The sequence below is a fragment of the Erythrolamprus reginae genome, chromosome 2, assembly GCF_031021105.1.
Source record: "Erythrolamprus reginae isolate rEryReg1 chromosome 2, rEryReg1.hap1, whole genome shotgun sequence".
Classification (NCBI taxonomy): domain Eukaryota; kingdom Metazoa; phylum Chordata; class Lepidosauria; order Squamata; family Dipsadidae; genus Erythrolamprus; species Erythrolamprus reginae.
Genome location: NC_091951.1, coordinates 186,931,611 through 186,948,989, shown reverse-complemented (window position 1 = coordinate 186,948,989; position 17,379 = coordinate 186,931,611). Strand labels below are relative to the sequence as shown.

At 48.4% G+C, this 17,379-nt stretch overlaps 1 protein-coding gene across 1 annotated transcript; it reads right to left on the bottom strand.

The window, feature by feature from the left end:
• Window positions 1-6,635: 6,635 nt before the first annotated feature.
• On the bottom strand, window positions 6,636-9,768 carry HOXC12 (homeobox C12). The gene is made up of 2 exons (XM_070736048.1): window positions 9,103-9,768; window positions 6,636-7,592 (listed from the first exon to the last, which is right to left on the bottom strand). Exons 1-2 carry the CDS (start codon window positions 9,677-9,679, stop codon window positions 7,354-7,356), a joined length of 816 nt encoding a protein of 271 aa, XP_070592149.1. The 5' UTR covers window positions 9,680-9,768; the 3' UTR covers window positions 6,636-7,353.
• Between the last annotated feature and the right edge of the window lie 7,611 nt (window positions 9,769-17,379).

Here is a 17,379-nt window from a genome sequence, read left to right as displayed (position 1 = left end):
TCTCTCTTTCTCCCCCTCCCTCTCTCCTCTCCTCTCTCTTCCTCTGTCCCTCTTTCTCTCCCCTTCCTCTCTTCCTCCCTTTCTTTCTCCCCCCTCTTTCTCTCCCCTCCCTCTCTCTATCTTTCTCCCTCCCTCTTTCTATCCCCTCCCTCTCTCTCCCCGCCCTCCCTCTCTCCTCTCCCGCTCTCTCTCCTCCCTCTTTCTCTCCCTTCCCGCTCTCTCCCCCTTCCCCCCTCTCTCCCTTCCCTCTCTCTCTCCCTTCCCTCTCTCTCCCTCTCTCCCTCCCTCTCTTTCTCCTAGTCTTTCTCTCCCCCTCTCTTCCCCTCTCTCTTTCCCTCCCTCCCCCCTCTCTATCTTTCTTCCTCCCTCTTTCTCTCCCCTCCCTTTTTCTCTCCCTTCCCTCTCTCTGCCCCCTCCCTCCCTTTCCCTTTCCAGACCAGGACCAGAGGGCAAGGACAGTAGCTGGGCCTGGGCCCTCTTCTTGAGCTGATAACGTGGTGCAACCTATTCACAAAAGCTTTGCCACTAACAAAACTTGCTTCAAATAGCTATGATGGGTTAAGGCAGGGGTCTCCAACCCAGGGTCCATGGATTGGTCCCTGGCCAAGGCATGCCAGAAACCCATCCAGGCAAATAAGCTAAGTCCCATCCATGGGATACAGGCGGCATGGGATACCATGCCCCTTCTGAGCCGGCTGGCCAGGTGAGTGGGTGGTGGAATACTTTACAGAACCGGATCCTATTGCCCAAAAGGTTGGGGACTGTTGGGTTAAGGTCCTGGCAGAGAGAGAGACAGAGAGACAGAGAGACAGAGAGAGAGACAGAGAGACAGAGAGACAGAGAGAGAGACAGAGACAGGGCCTTATTTAAGGATTGAGCTGCAGAGAAAGTACTCTCTCTTTTTTGGGGGGGAGGGGGGGAAAAAGCTTTCACACGGAGAGAGAAAGGCTCAATGAAATGGGCTGAACCCAACCAAGCTGTCAAAAGCGCAGAAGTAGGCTCTTACCTTAAAAAGGCACCAGAGACCTCTGAGCAAGGCTATCTATCCTCTTTGGCCTCCACGGTTATTTAATATTTTAAACTGTTGGTCCACCCCCTCCTTCCAACTCCTATAGCGAGTCCTATTAATTTTACACGGGTATATGCTTCGCAGCCTCATCCTATAATTTAAAGTATTTCGGGGGGGCCTCCCGTGGGTGGGGAGGGATTGCGAATTTCGAAATAGTCCCTCCAGCTGTTGGAGAGGCTGTTTTAACGCAGCTCCTGGGTTGGTGGGTACTGATTAAGATGCTTTTAGAGCCCATTGAGCAGATGCGGGCAGAGGGATCTTGCGCACACCACTTAAGGTAGTTTGCCCAAGGGATATTTTATCAATTAACATTTCAGCCAGTAAAATCAAAACGTTGGAGATGCCCTCCCCCCTCCTTTTTCTTTCTTTTCTTTTAAGAAGCCCAAAGCTCTTAACTTTCTGGGTCCCGGTGACTCCTAGATTCCCCTGGCCACACAGAGAGGTTTGCAAAGGCATTGGCAGGAGATCGGATCCTAAAGGAGGGGGGGCGGGAGAGGAAGAAGGGATTTCCCCCCCCCCCAAAAAAAAACCCCAATTGGCAGATTTTTAGTATTGGGTCCGGTACAACCACTTGCCATTGCATTCCCAATAAATGCAATTTTTTCTTCTTCAAGAAAGCCCTCATTCCTGTAATCTGGGCAAAAGGAAGCTGGGAGGGGAAGTGAGCCCAGAGAGCCCTCTCCATATCGGGACCAGCAGGGGTCAAACTGGGGCAGAATCCCACAGGAGGAATGGCTGCCTTGGCTTTCCATCCCGAGGCCATTAGGGGCGTTTCTCTCGGTGTTTGGGTGCTGTGCTCGTTCAAGGGGAAAGCATTGGTTGCCTCTCTTTTATAACTCGGGGAGGGCACCAAAGACCCCCAAGCTGGGCAATGCTTCTGCGTTTAAGCTCCAAGCTCGGTTATAGAAGCAGTGGAAGGCATGGCATGCCAGGTTAATTAAAAAGAATAATGCAGAGAACTCTTGATCTATCTTTCTTTCTTTCTTTCCTTATTTCCTTTTCCCTCCTTTCTTTTTTCCCTTCCTTCTCTCTTTTTTCTTCCTTTTGCTTCTTTTCTTTCTTTCCTTCCTTTCCTTCTTCCTCCCTTCCTATATTTTTGTCTTCCTTCTTTCCTTCCTTTTCTATCCTCCTTTCCTTCTTCCTTTTCTTTCCTTCTTTATTTCTTTATTTCTTTCTTCCTTCCTTCTTTCTTTCCTTTTCTTTCCTCCTTTCCTTCTTCCTTTTCCTTCCTTCTATATTTCATTTCTTCCTTCCTTCCTTCCTTTTCTATCCTCCTTTTCTTCTTCCTTTTCTTTCCTTCTTTATTTTATTTCTTCCTTCCTTCTTTTCCTTTCCTTTTTTCTTTCTTTTCCTTCCTTCCTTCCTTTCCTTCCTTTCCTTCCTTCTTTCCTTTCTTTTTCTTCCTTCCTTCTTTCCTTTGTTCTTCCCATTTATTTATTTATTTTATTTTATTTTATTTTATTTTATTTTATTTTTGCTTTCCCATATTTACATCGCACAGCGCTCCTAGCAGATTCCACAGCAGCAGTTTTACTTAACACCCTTCTACATTTAGAGAGACATCAGTGGCTGGTAGGTTTCAGTTGTGGCATATGTTTTGTTACTCCGCCCGCCCCCCCCAAACGCCAATTAGGGACCAGACGTTTTTGCTAAAATATAGCTTTCCAAGAACAGGACGCGCAAGAATTCCACCCTCCCTCCCCCACTCTCAATATATTCTCATTAAAGCACTTTTAACAAGTGAGATAAATTTCCTCTGCTTATCTTCTTGGATTGCTTGATGCTCCCGAGGCTGTCTCTCTATTTTAACAACATGGTTTATGTATCTATTACTTATCTTTTTTTAAAGGAAAATATATTCTCCACATAAGCCTCCAAAGGTTTCATTATCTTTATAAAAAGCCCCACCGTACTAACCTTATTTTATTATTATTATTATTCCTCCTCATTCGATAATAAATCACCAAGTGGAGATTTGAGCCAATTCATTTATTATCAGAAACCACATAATAATACATTCAATTTATTGTCATCTTTATCATTGTTATGAAAGGGGGGAAATCAAAAGAATACAGGCCTATATAAAGCCGGGGAAACGTGCTATGACAACCTTCTGCATAGGCGCTACGTATAATATACGCTTGAGGGAAGGAACCATTTACATCGGGACTCCTACCGCGAGCGATAGCTATGTAAATTCACTAGCCGGAAGGAACGAGGGAGACGTCGGACCCACAAACACGCGGACTAGCACAAGACGAACAAAATCGACACGGAAGAATACTTGAGCCGAGTCAAGAAAAAGAATATTGCATATATTTCAGCGCCTTCGGGTTTTGTTTTTGTTTTTTCGCGGATCGGCCCTTCCCTCCCTCCTTCATTCCATCCCACCCACCTTCCTCCTTCACCTCCTCCAAACAGTGAATGGGGGAATGCCTTAGGGTTCGCACAGCCTGGGTTTAACTTTGTTTGTTTGTTTGTTTACTGGTGGCTGAGGTTTTCAAGCGCAGGGGGAGAGCAGCTACGTCGGGGCCGGTTAAATAGGATAACAACAAGGCAGGGCCTCCTCCTTGTGCCTCCCCCGAAGGGCAGGATTTACCTAATCGCTCCTGTTTTACGCTCTATAAGACCAGCGCACCCTGTGAAGCCGCCCGCGTCCAAATACAGTACCTTGATCCCACCCGGCGGGGACTTAAAACTAGCCCCGGGTTGCAAGGCGTCGCGAGAGCTGGGCTGGGGAGACCCCGGACGGCTAAGGATTGCGACGGCGGCTTTCTCGAGATAATATATCTAGGGTAATATTGATAAGTCCGACGCCTTGAATCGGTCTCAGGCCTCCGTCGCTACCTGATCTAATTTATATAATATCAATATCACGTTATACTGCAGTGATTCAAGGGCATCTCTCTCTCTCTCATCCTCTCTCTCTCTTTCTCTCTCTCTTTCTTTCTTTCTTTCTTTCTCTCTCTTTCTCTCTCTTTCTCTCTCTCTCCCTCCCCCTCTCACTTCCACCCCTCCCTCTTTTTCTCTCTCCCTCACTCCCCCTCTTTTTTTCTCTCTCTCTCCCTCCCGCTCTTTGTTTCTCTCTTTCTCCCTCTCTCCCTCCCTCTCCCTCCCTATCTCCCCCTCTCCCCCTCCCTCTCTCTCTCTCTCTCTCCCTCTGTTATAAGCCCGCACACTCTCCATACAAAGCACAGTCACGCTTTTCAGGACAAACAAGAAAGCCGAATCAGGGCAAAAGGGATTTTCGGGTCAGCCGCTGCTTCTCACCACTCCCCAGGGCCTTCATTGCGTGGAGAACAGTCGTAAACACGTGTTGCACACCACTATTCTGGGATCTCGCGGGTAGACGTTAGAGACCGTCTCCAGTCCCCTTGAGTAGGGTGAGGAAGCGGCTAAGGGACGGGGCGAGGAGTGGGGAGGATCCCCTCAGGCCTGAGTTTGAAAACAAAACAAGGAAGGAAGGGGGTGGCGGCGGCCAAAGGCATTTGAAAACCTAGTCGGCAGATCGTAAAGGCCAGAAATTCCTGCTACCAGCCGTGACCGTGAACGTCCCTGCCAAGAAGCCGGCGCTAGTAGCCAGAATGCTCCGCAAGCCCATTGCGGCGGTTGGGATTGGAGTGTAATTATGAAATCGGCACAACTGGGGGGTGGGGAAGAGAGGACCCGATGCTCCTCTCGGAGGAAAGAAACGTCCAAAACCCTGGGCAGCTGTTAGAAAAACAAACTCAGCCAACAACACAAATGACCGACAAAGGAACAACTAGTGCCCGCCCTTGTGCTGTCCTCTCTCTCTCTCTTTCTCTCCCTCCCTCTCCCGTTCACCTCTCTCTTTTTCTCTCTCCTTCCCTCTTTCCCCGCACTCTTTCTTTCTCTCTCTCCCTCCCCCTCTCTTTCTCTCTCTCCCTCTCTCCCTCCCCTTCCCCTTCTCTTTTCCTCTCCTTCCCTCTCCCCCCACACTCTTTCTTTCTTTCTCTCCCTCCTCCTCTCTTTCTCTCTCCCTTTCTCCCTCCCCTTCCCCTTCTCTCTTTTTCTCTCCTTCCCTCTCTCCCCGCACTCTTTCTTTCTCTCTGTCCCTCTCTCCCCTCCCTCCCCCTCTTTTTCTCTCTCTCTCTCCTTCCTTCTCTCCCCACACACACTCTCTCTCTCTCCTTCCCTCTCTCCCCACACTCTTTTTTCTCTCTCTCTCCCTCCCCCTCTCTTTCTCCCTCTCTCCCTCTTCTCCTTCTCTCTTTCTCTCTCATTCCATCCCCCCCTCTCCCTCTGTCCCCTGCCCTACTCTAGGTGGAAACACAAAAATGCAGATGAAAGTGGGGGAGACTGGGTGGCAAGTTTGAAGAGCCGAGTGGAACCCCCATCCCTATTTTCACAAGTGAATTCTGAAGTGGGCGCCGTGAAGGAGGGCGGGCTGACGGGTGGGTGGGTCAGAAAAAGGAGAGAAATCACGCGACACACTCCATAAATGTTCACAGTTGGCAGCTGCCACCTATGGCAAATCGGGAATGAAAATCAGGCGCGCGCGCGCGTCCAGACATCCCAGAAAAGGGCGTGCACGCGCAGACAAATCTCTTGGATTTTTTTTCGGGGGGGGGGAAAACAGGGGTTTGATACTGCCTTTTTCCCGATTCTGTGCTTCACAGTGTAAATACAAGATATATTAAAAGAGGAATGATAGGAGACGGGGAACGCCCTCTTTTTGTTCTCCAGTTAACCACAAAAATCATTAATAAACGCCCTAATATCAGAGAGCATCTTTCATGCAAGCGGGAAATGCCATTAATAGCTTAATTAGTTCCAAGGGGCTGCCGCTGTGGTTAATGTATATTATAAAGGGGTGGGGGGGTACCCTCTCCCTTTCACCAGCTTCTTAATCGTCCATAAATAGAAGGGCACAATAAACAGCACAACCTCTCCTTCAACCGGAGCGGTTATTAAAACACAAATTGAAATTATTGTTAAGCATTCTATTAGGGGAGGGGGCGGGCGGCAGAAAACGCGGGGGGGGGGGCGACTGCAAGGAAAACAGCCTCCAAAAGGCTCAGTTCACAGATAAAAGAAACACAGACAATAAATGAGGTATCTTCCTCAAGAATTTTCTATTTTTTTTAAAAACCCTTTAGCCTTGTTGTGGTCACCCCGCTAAAGACAAACCCCCGCCCGCCCCCACACACATACACACTCACATACAACGTACCTAGAGATCATTATAGCCCTCGGTGTGTCGGCGGAGGCTGTGGCAACGGTCCCGCTTCTCTTTGCCGCAGTGAATTTCAGGGACAATAAGACTCGAGCGATGCCCGCATCAAATCCCCCCCCCCACACACACACTTTCGATTTTCCCGAGCGCCCTTCGGAATGGAGACAGACACACAGGCAGGCAGACAGATGGGGAGATGATCTTACACCATCTGCGTTGGTTAGAGACGGAGCTAGTCGGCTCACCTGAGTACCACAGTCGCCTCGCTTGCCCCGAACCACGCCTTGAAAGCCAGCTCTGACCAAGACCTCGCCAAGCCTCCGGGGTGGTTTCAAACGAAGGTCAAATCCACGCGTGCTCTTTTCTCCCTTTTATTTCCTTTCCTCCAGGGAATAACCAACAGGACACCCCACCAATAAACTCGTCTTCCTTTTCACTCGGCTGCGGAGTTCTTTCATAGAACCACAACCCCCACATCCCTCCCGGGGCAGCGACTCCCTTCTCCAACCTCCTTCCTCCTCCGCCTCTCTCTCGAGCTAACCCAGCCCCGACCGCCAGCGAGTCAGGTGAAGGAGAAAGCGGGGAGGGCGAAGAGCAGAGCCTCCGGGGTGGGTGGGGGGGGAAGCGTTCTCACAACGCGTGGCGGCTTGCCCCGAGCCCCGAGCCCCATCCAGATGGAATGGCATTGGCGGACGCGCCCCCGACCCTGGCTGGCAAAGTCTTTTTGAGCTGCAAGAACCCAGGCGGACCGAGGGAGGCGGTCCCTGGTATCGCCTGCGCATTCCCCATTCTAAAGCGCTCCCCTGCAGATTTAGGAGCGGAAGGAAAACATTTTCTCATATTCACACTCTCGCTTTCTCTCTCTCTCTCTCTCTCACGCGCGCGCGCGCGCACACACACAACCACAGCCTACTGAAAGAGGATACTGATTAATATTAATAACATTATCATCGTTCAAGGGAAATAAAACCTCCACCGCATCAGTTTAAGAAGAAAGCGTCCCGGGGCCCATCAATGAAGGCTTTTAGATTAGAAGAAGTCTCAGCGGTCGTCCCCCACCACCACCAGCGGGGGGGGGGGGAGGACTCTAGAAGAAAGAGAGCGCCTGCTCTCGGAGAAGGAGTCTTTTCTTTTTCATCCGTCGGTTCTGGAACCAGATCTTCACCTGCTGGTCGCTCAGGTTTAGCCGGTCGGAAAGCTCCCTCCTCCTCTGGCGGGTGATGAACTCGTTGACCATAAATTCGCCTTCCAGTTCCGCGAGTTGCAGCTTGGAGTAGGGCTTTCGCTTTTTGCGGGACCTCGTGTGCATCGGGTACCAAGGAGCGCCTAAGAACCGGGGCGACGGAAAAGGAGATTTTTATTTTTATTTTTAATACTCAGAGCATTAAAGAGCGAGTAAGAGCGAGAGAAGGAGCGCGGCTCAGAAGGGGACCCTTCTCTCCTTTTACTCACTTTACTCACAGATTCTTCAATTCTAGGGAGGTTACATCGAACATTACCCCCCCCCCTCGAGGAAAAGAAAGTTCTTCAAACTTGCAGGGATCTGGAAAAATAATTAGAGGTTAAAAGCTAGCGGATAGACTCCTACAAGGGCGGAGGGAGGGAGGGAGGGAGGGAAGGAAGAGTGGGGAGAGAAGCACAGGCATTGCCCAGAATTATTTGGGGAATATTAAAGAAGGGAAGAACCACAATCCCTTCTTTTGAAAATTGGATCGGATAAACAGAACAAGGCCACCCATCAGCGGTATAAAAGTTTCCAATACTTTGATGGGCAAGGACTTTTTTAAAGAAGTCCCACGGGGTGGTTAGAGTTTTCGAAAGCTACTTTGGAAGAACTTTAGGGAAAGGGGCGGGGAGAGGTTGGTAAGAGAGTCCTTAAAGCCAGCGAGGGGGAAAGGAGCGGATTTTACCCGCTGCAGCTCCACCAGAAGGGAAATCCCGAACCGATCCCGGGAGAAACAAGCGTCTGAACCGGAGGGGACGGGCTATTGTGGCGTCTCTTTATTCAGGCACCGGTTTGCGGAGGTGGGGCGGGCGGTTGGGGGGGGGAGGAAGCGCTGGACTGTCGGTGAGAGGTTGGGGGATCAAGTTCTAGGTGGAACTTCTTCCAGAAGGGTCCGGTTGTGTCGTCTGGAACCGCCTCATTGTACCAGAATTAACAAATAACACACACAAACATCCTCCCCCCTCCAAACCCTCCCGCCCTTGATGGGGATTTCGCCCCGTGGACTAAAAGAAAGGTGGCGCCTGTGAAACTTTTAACATATAAGAAAGAAAAGTGTCGTCCCGACCAGCGCCATCCCCCGCCCGCCCGCCCGCCCCGGAGACATCCAGGAGAAGCCGCGTAGAGATGGAGTGGGGAGAGAAAAAGGCGAAAGGAAATCGCCTTCTCGCCTGTCGGTTCGGGCCCCCACGATCCCTTTCCCCCCCCCCTCCCTCCCTTCCCTCGCCTGTTTTGTTTTTTTATGGGATATTTACATCTTTATAGGCTTTTTCTTCTTCTCCCCCTTCCCCCTCTCTTCCTTTTAAAAGAAGCACCTCCTAATAAAGCGCGAGGCATTTGAGGGCTACCCCTAGCGGCTTCGGTACCAATCGGCAGGCGGGCGGGCGGGCGGGCGCAGCCCTGCTGCTTCATTTCCTGGAATCTGGAGCAAGACTTTCCCAGCCCGGAGGGAGAGGTAGGAAAGGGGTTGGGTGAAGAGGGAAGGAGATGGAGAAGGAGAAGAAGGAGGCATTGCATTATTCTGCTTTGGCTTGGCTTGTGTGAAGAGCCGAGTCTCTCTCTCTCTCCCTCTCTCTCTCTCTCTTTCCTCCCAGGCAGGCGCAGGATTCTTACCCCCGGCGGACAGATTACTTCCTTGGTGGAGAGGGGAGATGAGTGCCGAGGGCTCGTTGCTGCTGGCGCCCTTGTTGCCTTCATTGAGCAAGGAGCTGCTGGAGTCTGACTCCAACGACTGACAGGAAGGGGGGTCGTGGGACGCCGCCGACGCCGCCTCGGGAGCCGGATAATCGAATTTGCCGAAACTGCCGCCCATTCCGTGCGGGATGCCCGACTCGAGGGGCATCAGGGCCGCGTCCCGGACGCTCTCCCCGCGCTTGAGGGGCGCGTTCTCGGAGCACGCCTCCCTATAGTAGCACTTGCTCTCTTCCACTCTAGCTAGGTCGCAGGCTCGGCCGAAGGGAGGGTTAAGGGACACGGGGCTGCCGAGGTAGGGCTGGGGGTATCCGTTGCAGGGCTCCGAGGACGCCCAGGGCAAAGAACAGACATTGTCCCGCCTTGGGTAGGAGAGGGACGGCAAGCCGGGCAGCTGTCCTCCGGAGGCTCGGAAATTGGGGAAGTAGAAGGTGTCGCCCGTGTGGATGTTCACCAGCGGTCCAACAAACCCGGGATTAAGGAGGTTGTGTTCGCCCATTTCCGCGGGCCTGACCGAGAGCTTCTAAAGGAGTTTATGGCTAGCTGACATTAAACATAGTTAAACCTAAAGGTCCGCCCCATTGGTCCGGAGGGGGTCACGTGTGCGCCAACTTGCGTTCGAGAAAGGGTGCCACCCACCTTTCGCAATTTGAGACGGGAGGCAACGCGGCGGTGCTGGCTGGTCGGGTGGGTTCTTGCACGCACACACACTCTCTCTCACACACACTTATAAAATAAAACGCGTATTAAGCACCGCCTAGAGAAACCAGAAGTATTGTAAATAAAATATGCATTCTTTTTCCCCCCCATAAAGGATTGACACCTCTTTTTTTCCTCCCCTAGCCCCATTAAGTCTGGCTTTAAAGCAGCTGACCCAAATTAAGCTGCCTTTTCAATAATTGCATCCGCAGAAATCGACAATAGCTCCCTAATAAAATTCCTATTTAGACGTTGCGGCGTGTAAAGTTTACAGGGCTCTTTAAGAAGAGCGAGGAATTTAGCCACACGGCAGGCTAGTTTTTGCGCATAAGACGCACGATGGGGCGGAGGAATTTCCAATCCCCTCTGCGTGGAAGGGAATAATTCTCCCACTTTCTTCCTTTTTTAAACCAAAACATTATTTAGTTTCAATAGGAGGAGCAACATTTGCGCTTAGAAGGATTTTCTTCCTTAGGAGGAAAATTTTGCTTTCCCTCTAAAAAGTAGGGGGGGGGGGGAGAGAAAGGGGATTTAGAGGGGAAAGACAGCCAGTCCCTTCGGGTGGTCTTGCCAAGGGGATCCTCCTTTTACAATGAGACCCACTGAACAAAGGGACTCGGAGACTCCCCCCCCCCTCTCCTTGATCTCACCTGTCCTAAAGGCATGGACCTGTTTCTGGATCTTGAATTCCAGATCTTCAATTCGAGGAGGAACCGGGTTTTTATCGCTCTCCTGGTTTTACAGAGCGGGCGAGGCTTTGCGGGGATCATTGCTCCAAAAAGTGTTCCGTGCTTTTGGAAAGAAAACTTGCTGGGAGAATTGGGAGGGGGGGGGGAGAGTTTTCTTCCAATAAAGTCAGAGAAGTCTCGGAGACCCTTAAAAAAAATATCGCAACACCGAAAGGAATTCAGGGGGGGGGAATCCACCTCGACGTTTTGGAGCACAAAGGGGAAAAAAGAGTTGCTTAGTTTGTGGGAAGGTTGCGCTTTCCCTCCCCTCTCCAGAAAGGAGGAATTCATACTGTAGATAATCTTTCCAAGACCCTTCGGCTCGTTTACCGTAAATACCCCAATACCAGTAACTTTCATTTTGCGGGAATGCTCCTTGAAGGACTTTCTGATCTATCAAACAGCCCTCTCCAGATAAATCAAGCAACAAACCCCGGAGGATTAAACAGGGGCTTCCTCCCCATTAGGAAACGCCACCGCTTCCCTGGTTATGTGGAGAGAGCTCCTTTGGGAAGGAGTACGCAAAGCACGTGCTAATGATTTTTTTAAAAAGGACATTTCTTCCTTAAATTCCGTGAAAGGCAGCTCCCCGGGCTTCCATTTGCCTCTTTGCACACCCTTCCGGGGGTCTGCTTCGACGCCAGGGTTAACCCGGGCCCGAAGCAATCTTTGGGGAGGATTCCCACCCGGCCCCCAACTTTAAACCTTTTCAAGAGCTGCAAAGCGGCTCTTGCCAGAACCCGAATTCAGAGGAGACCCCCTTTTCCAGCGCGGCGAAATTTGCTGGGCGACCTAAATAAATATGTAATATTTGATCCTACGTTTGAGCTGCTGGGTTTGGTTCCTTTGGCGTTAAAGGTCTCAGTTAGGCTCCCTGCCAGCCCGCGTGGCTTTGTTCTCTTGCTAAGGATGGCCGAGAATCGCCAGCTCCCAGGCGCTCCAAGGAACCCCCACCGACCCCTTTAGGGCTTTTGGGAGAAGAATTGTACTTGTGTGAAGGTCCCCATCCCTCTACGCTATGGGAGCAGATCTCTCTCTCTCTCTCTCTCTCTCTCTCTCTCTCTCTAACACACACACACACACACACACACACACACACCTCCCCCACCAACCTTCGCTGGCAGCCCAGCGCCAAACGTTTTCCAAGTTGATTTACCGCGTGAGACGCCTGTGATTTCTACTCCTGCCCACCGTTAGACCTTCGCCATCGGATTGACCTCGGTGGGATTCAAAGCTGCTTAACTGTTCAGAAAGGCGCCGGTGTTTACCGCCGGGGATATTCTTCCAAGGTAGGTAGGTAGGTTGGTAGGTAGGCCCGGCAGGCAGGCAGGCAGGCAGGCAGGCACGGTGAATTATCGACTGTTGATCTTGACTTATTCAGATATTAAGAAGAAAGTAATCGTGCGTATTCAAAATCATCGAGACTATTTTTCCCACTCTGTGGAAGGAAGAAACGACGTGGTATTCCTGCTTCCTTCGGAATCATAATTTCCTCCCCGCTACAGAGTGGAGTGGAGTGGAGTGGAGTGGAACGGAACGGAACGGAACGGAACGGAACAGAACAGAATAGAATAGAATAGAATAGAATAGAATAGAATAGAATTCTTTGTTGGCCAAGTGTGATTGGACCCACAAGGAATTTGCCTTGGTGCATATGCTCTCAGTGTACATATGCACTAAGTATATGTATGCAATATGTACATATACTATAGACTTTAGCTTAGAAGAAGTTCTGATTGATTTCGCAGCTCCTCAAACTGGACAAGGGGGGGGGGGAGTTTGCTCGGTGGGGATGTTGTTTCAAGACTCCAGCGTGTTTTGTTTTTTTTAGGGTGATCTATTGGAAAGAAAAGGAACGAAGCCAGTTGGGGTTTTCGGCTGCACAACTGAGATCGGAAATCCTGCCTGCACTGAGGGAGTAAAGTCCCTTATCTTCATGGGGTATAAAATAGCTTCTGGGTTAAAGCCCCTTAAGTGTCGCTGAGCGATGAAAGTTGTCGACAGCGAAAAGCCTGTATAGAGATTTGAAATCCCGGAGAACTTTTTCTGCGGAGAGAAAATCCACTTGAACGGCGCAGGAATTATTCCAACCCTCCAAGTGCAAGTTGTGCTGAAGCCGAAAGAGAGAGAGAGAGAGAGAGAGAAAAGGTGGGTGGGGGGAAGAGAGGCGCGTGTCCCACTTATCGATGCAAGGAGGAAAAAATATCACCATTGCAGTTTCTGAAAATAAAAGATCCTGAAAGTTTAAATGGGGGGGGGGGGGCTTTCTTGCACGGTATTTATTGCAATCCCCTCTAATTGTATTTGAAACCAGGAAGTGAAAGAAAGCGGCAGAACTTAATTCCCTCTTCTTAAGAAGGACAAATTGTAGGGGCTCTTCTCCCTCGCACTGATCCCTTACACACCTGGTGTCCCTCAAATCGAGGCCAAACAGCTTCGGCCAAGTTTCCTCTCCCACCCCCTCTTCTCTCCCACGAGATCCACAGCAGCTTTCTTCCAGGAATAAAGCAGAAACAACACGCAGCCAGGCCGCCACCAACTTACACCCCCCCCCCAAGGAAGAAGTGCTTTTTTCTAAATTCTCACCCCCGCCCTTTAAAAAGAAAAGCATTCTTTCTGCCGGACGAGCCGTTTCTTCGTAAACTTATTTCGGGGTTGGATGGAGAGAAAAGGAACTCCAAAATATCCGCTGCTCAAAAAAATAAAGGGAACACTTAAAAAACAGAGTATAATTTCAAGTAAATCAAACTTCTATGAACTCAAACTGTCCACTTAGGAAGCAACACTGATTGACAGCCAATTTCACATGCTGTTGTGCAAATGGAATAGTTGTGCAAATGAAATATTCAATGAGAATATTTCATTCATTCAGATCTAGGATGTGTTATTTGAGTGTTCCACATATACACTCAAATAACACATCCTAGATCTGAATGAATGAAATATTCTCATTGAAAATATAAATATATATATGAGATCGGAGGGCGCTTTAGGCAGTTCAAGGTCACTGCCTAGGTTATGAAATGGCTTCTTCGTCATGCAAATGAGGTTCTTGAAAGGCACTCCAGCTCTTGTGTGAGAGAAAAGAGTTCTCCCCCCCCCCACACACACACAACTTGGGTGCTTTCTGATGCTTTGTTCGTGGTAACTCTCTGCAGTCCTAAATAGGCACTCCAGTTTTTGGCTGGTGGATCGCTCTGTCTTCCTCACTGATCTTAGCGTAGTTCTTGCATCCTCTGGTGCTTCGACCATCTCCCAAATCAGCTTTTTGGGAAAGCTCCGGGAGGATAAAGGGTGGAACTCGGTCCCCAATAATGCTGCTTTCTAGATTACCCTCCACCAAGGCACTAAAACGCCAACTTTTTAGAAATATGTGTATTTGGGAAAACAAGTTATTCGCCTCCAAAAAGCATTAAGAACCGTAACTTTCCAATGAATAAGCCTAAAATTAAAGAGATTTTCAGTTGAAAATCGCCACCACTTTCTTTATTAGTCCAATTATAAAAAGGAAAAGGAAAGGAAGGGAAAGGGAAGGAGGGGGAAAGGGACGGAAACTCTCAACTTATGACCCAAATCGCTGTTCTCCTAATTTAATGTAATGACAAAGCTTTGAGATGTATGGCAGCATGCAAACATTTTGACAGCTTTCTTGGAAATCTCTGAGGCCACCAGTATATACATTATTTATGAATAAATGTTCACATGAAGTACCAAAGTAATGAAAGTGATTCGATTAAACTAAATCATCCAAAAGGCTGAATAATGCAAATTTGAGTAGTTCATAGGAACTGTGATGGGAAAAAGATGAAAGAGCCAGAACATTATGTTCTGTACAAAACAGAGCATGCCTAAATACTTGACTCTTGCCACGATTCTTCTCCTTCTCCCTTCTCCTTTCCCTTCTTCCATCTCCCCCTCCCTTTTTACAATTCAATGAATTTGCCTAAGGTTCTCCCAATGCGCCCTTAAGAGTTAAATGCTTATGGGGTAACTACGTTTTCTCCAGCACTGCCAGCAGAGGCTACCCGTCTCCTGCTGGGTTGATATGTAAACCAGTTCCCTGTGTCTTCAGGGAAGTAAGACTAATGAAGACAAAACAATAATAACTCTCTTTGCATGTTCTTCCTTTCATTGGTTACTATTTTTCCAGGACAATCTGATTCATACTAAATTTGTGGAAACTGGTCTCATTGATTTCAATGGGTCTTCCTTTCAAGCTTCGTGGAGCACCACCTTTAAATCCTCCCCCAAAAAACCTTATCTTGGGCATTCCACAATAAAATTAATTGCAACTGGAGCGAGGGGAAAAAATCCAACCACCACCATTTGCCAGATTTCAGTGATCTCATTTGCAACTATGAGGTCCACTTTTAGAAGAAGCAGTAGCTGTTGCTTTTAAAACCTCTTTTAAGCTTTACTTGATTCCTGGGATAAGATGTTTTTTGTGGAAAGATCTGTGGCTACAAACTTTGCCCACGATGGTGTGCAGGGATTTCATACAGATGAAATCTAGTTATTTTATGCCGTGGGCTGCTTGCCCCCTCTTAGCCTTTTACTACTACTAATAATAATATTGCAAAGACCATTTTGTGGATGTAAAGGAAGGAGAAGGGAAGATGGAAAACTAGTGTAACCACAGGAGCAACCTCAGCAATTAAATTTCCAATACACATGCAGATAAACAGAGAGAGAGGGAGGGAGGGAGGGGGGATGGAGAAAGAGAGAGGGGTGGGAGAGAGAGGCACATTCTTACCTGAAAATCTGTCCCATTGAATTACTTTGACATAGAGATTTGTTTTCTCCGTTTCTCTGGTTTTCCCCCCCAGTCTTCCTCCCTAATGTGAGAAAGACACCAATTCTTCTCTTTCCATAAAAGGAGGACTTTAGAATCCCCTAAAACGGCTGACTTCCAAGTACAGAACTGGGAAATGGCGGAAATTGGGGAGAGGGGCCTTTACCTATTAAAAAAGGGGGCTGCACTTTAAGACTCCTCATTCAAAGCCCTCCACACAAAAGAAAGAAAAAGGGCTAAACTTGGGGTGCTTCCTTTTCATGCCTTTATGGATGGTCGTTAGGCTGCCTGTCTAGACTGGGAATGACACCTTGTTTATCTATACCGGGAGCCAAAAGACACTTAGAGAGGGTGGGGGGGGGGGGGTGCTGGCCAGAAGATCAAGGCGTTTGCTTTCTCCCATGATCACACCCGAAGCTGGTGATGCCAAGGTCAAATGGGCTGCATAGTCATGGTCAAGGCTAGGCCCAATAGTGAGGACACAGCTCTCTTGCCCAAGGGCCAGTTGATATTCAACCCTTGAAAGAAGATCCTTTCCCAGGAATGGAATGTCCATCCTGGATCAGAAAGGGAATTAGAAGGAGGGTGAAAGAAAACTGTTGCTTCATCCTTTCAACCCTATGTTAAGTATGAAAGACGTTTTTGTATGTTCACTGCTCAAAAAAAAAAAAAAAAGGGAACACTTAAACAACACAATATAACTCCAGGTAAATCAAACTTCTGTGAAATCCAACTGTCCACTTAGGAAGCAACAATGATGGACAATCAATTTCACCTGCTGTTGTGCACATTCAACTTTGTACAGAACAAATGAGAATATTTCATTCATTCAGATCTTGGATGTGTTATTTGAGTGTTCCCTTTATTATTATTATTATTTTTGAGTGGCATATATACACGGGAGGGATTTATAGCATTGCAAACAAAACAGCCAGTTGGCCAGTTATTTGCCTTGGTTGAGGCCTTGCAGCTGCCTACTGCTTAAAACATGTTTTCCCCTGCTTTGCTTCTTCCTCACCTATTCTCTTACCCCTCCCCTTCAGCATACCACCTTAAAGATCCTGAGGAGTATTTTCCTTTGCTATAATCACAACTACTTGCCAGAAGGATAATAAAGAGGACAGCGTGGGGAATAAGAATGTAGTTAAGCAACAAACCTTATTTAGCAGTGGAGAAGGTGAACGGAGGCGGAAGCTTTGTGCCTTGGGTCTTGACTGGGTCTCCTTATGAAAATAGCTATTAAAAATGGCACAATGTGTGCTCTGGGGAATTCTGGGAGTTGAAGTCCTCCAGGCTTAAAGTTGCCAAGGTTGGAGAGTCCTGGTCTATGTAATAGTCACAGCCTTAGGATCTTGGTTCAGATTATGAGAGTTTGATCCTCTCCATTGAAGCCAAAAATCTAATGTTGCCATCAATTTTAGCAATAGGTACATTTCAGTATCATCTGTTCCTAGATTGCCTCAATATTGCCCAATATAATGTTATTTTTCCCTTTTTTCTTTGAAATAGCATCCTTATTGAGGACATGATCTGTTATTTTAAAATAACTACAGTAACACAAAAGATTTTTTCCCTCTTAGTGTTGTGGTTAGCTCTGCCCCAGCTCCTGCTCCAAGGAATGTGGAGGTGGAGGTGGGGGTGACATCCACATGCCGCAGGCCTGTTTTGCTCCCAGTAGAATCTGCCGACGAAGTCTCCTCTGACCAAGGAAGCGTGAGTGACAGGGAAGAGGGGAGTTTGGCATACAGCCCAGGAGGAAATCAGTCATCTGTATCATCCCTGGATTCTGAACAAGAATTAATGACACATCCACGCATGCGCATGCATAGAGTGATGCATAGGAGACAACAACTGAAGGATTATTACAAGATAAAATGAGGCCACCTGTGGTTGGGTGGAGCTGCTGTAATTAGTGCTACAGATAAAAGTGCAGCTTGGTGTTTTAGCCTCATGGCAGTTTATCTGATTCATTGTTTCGTC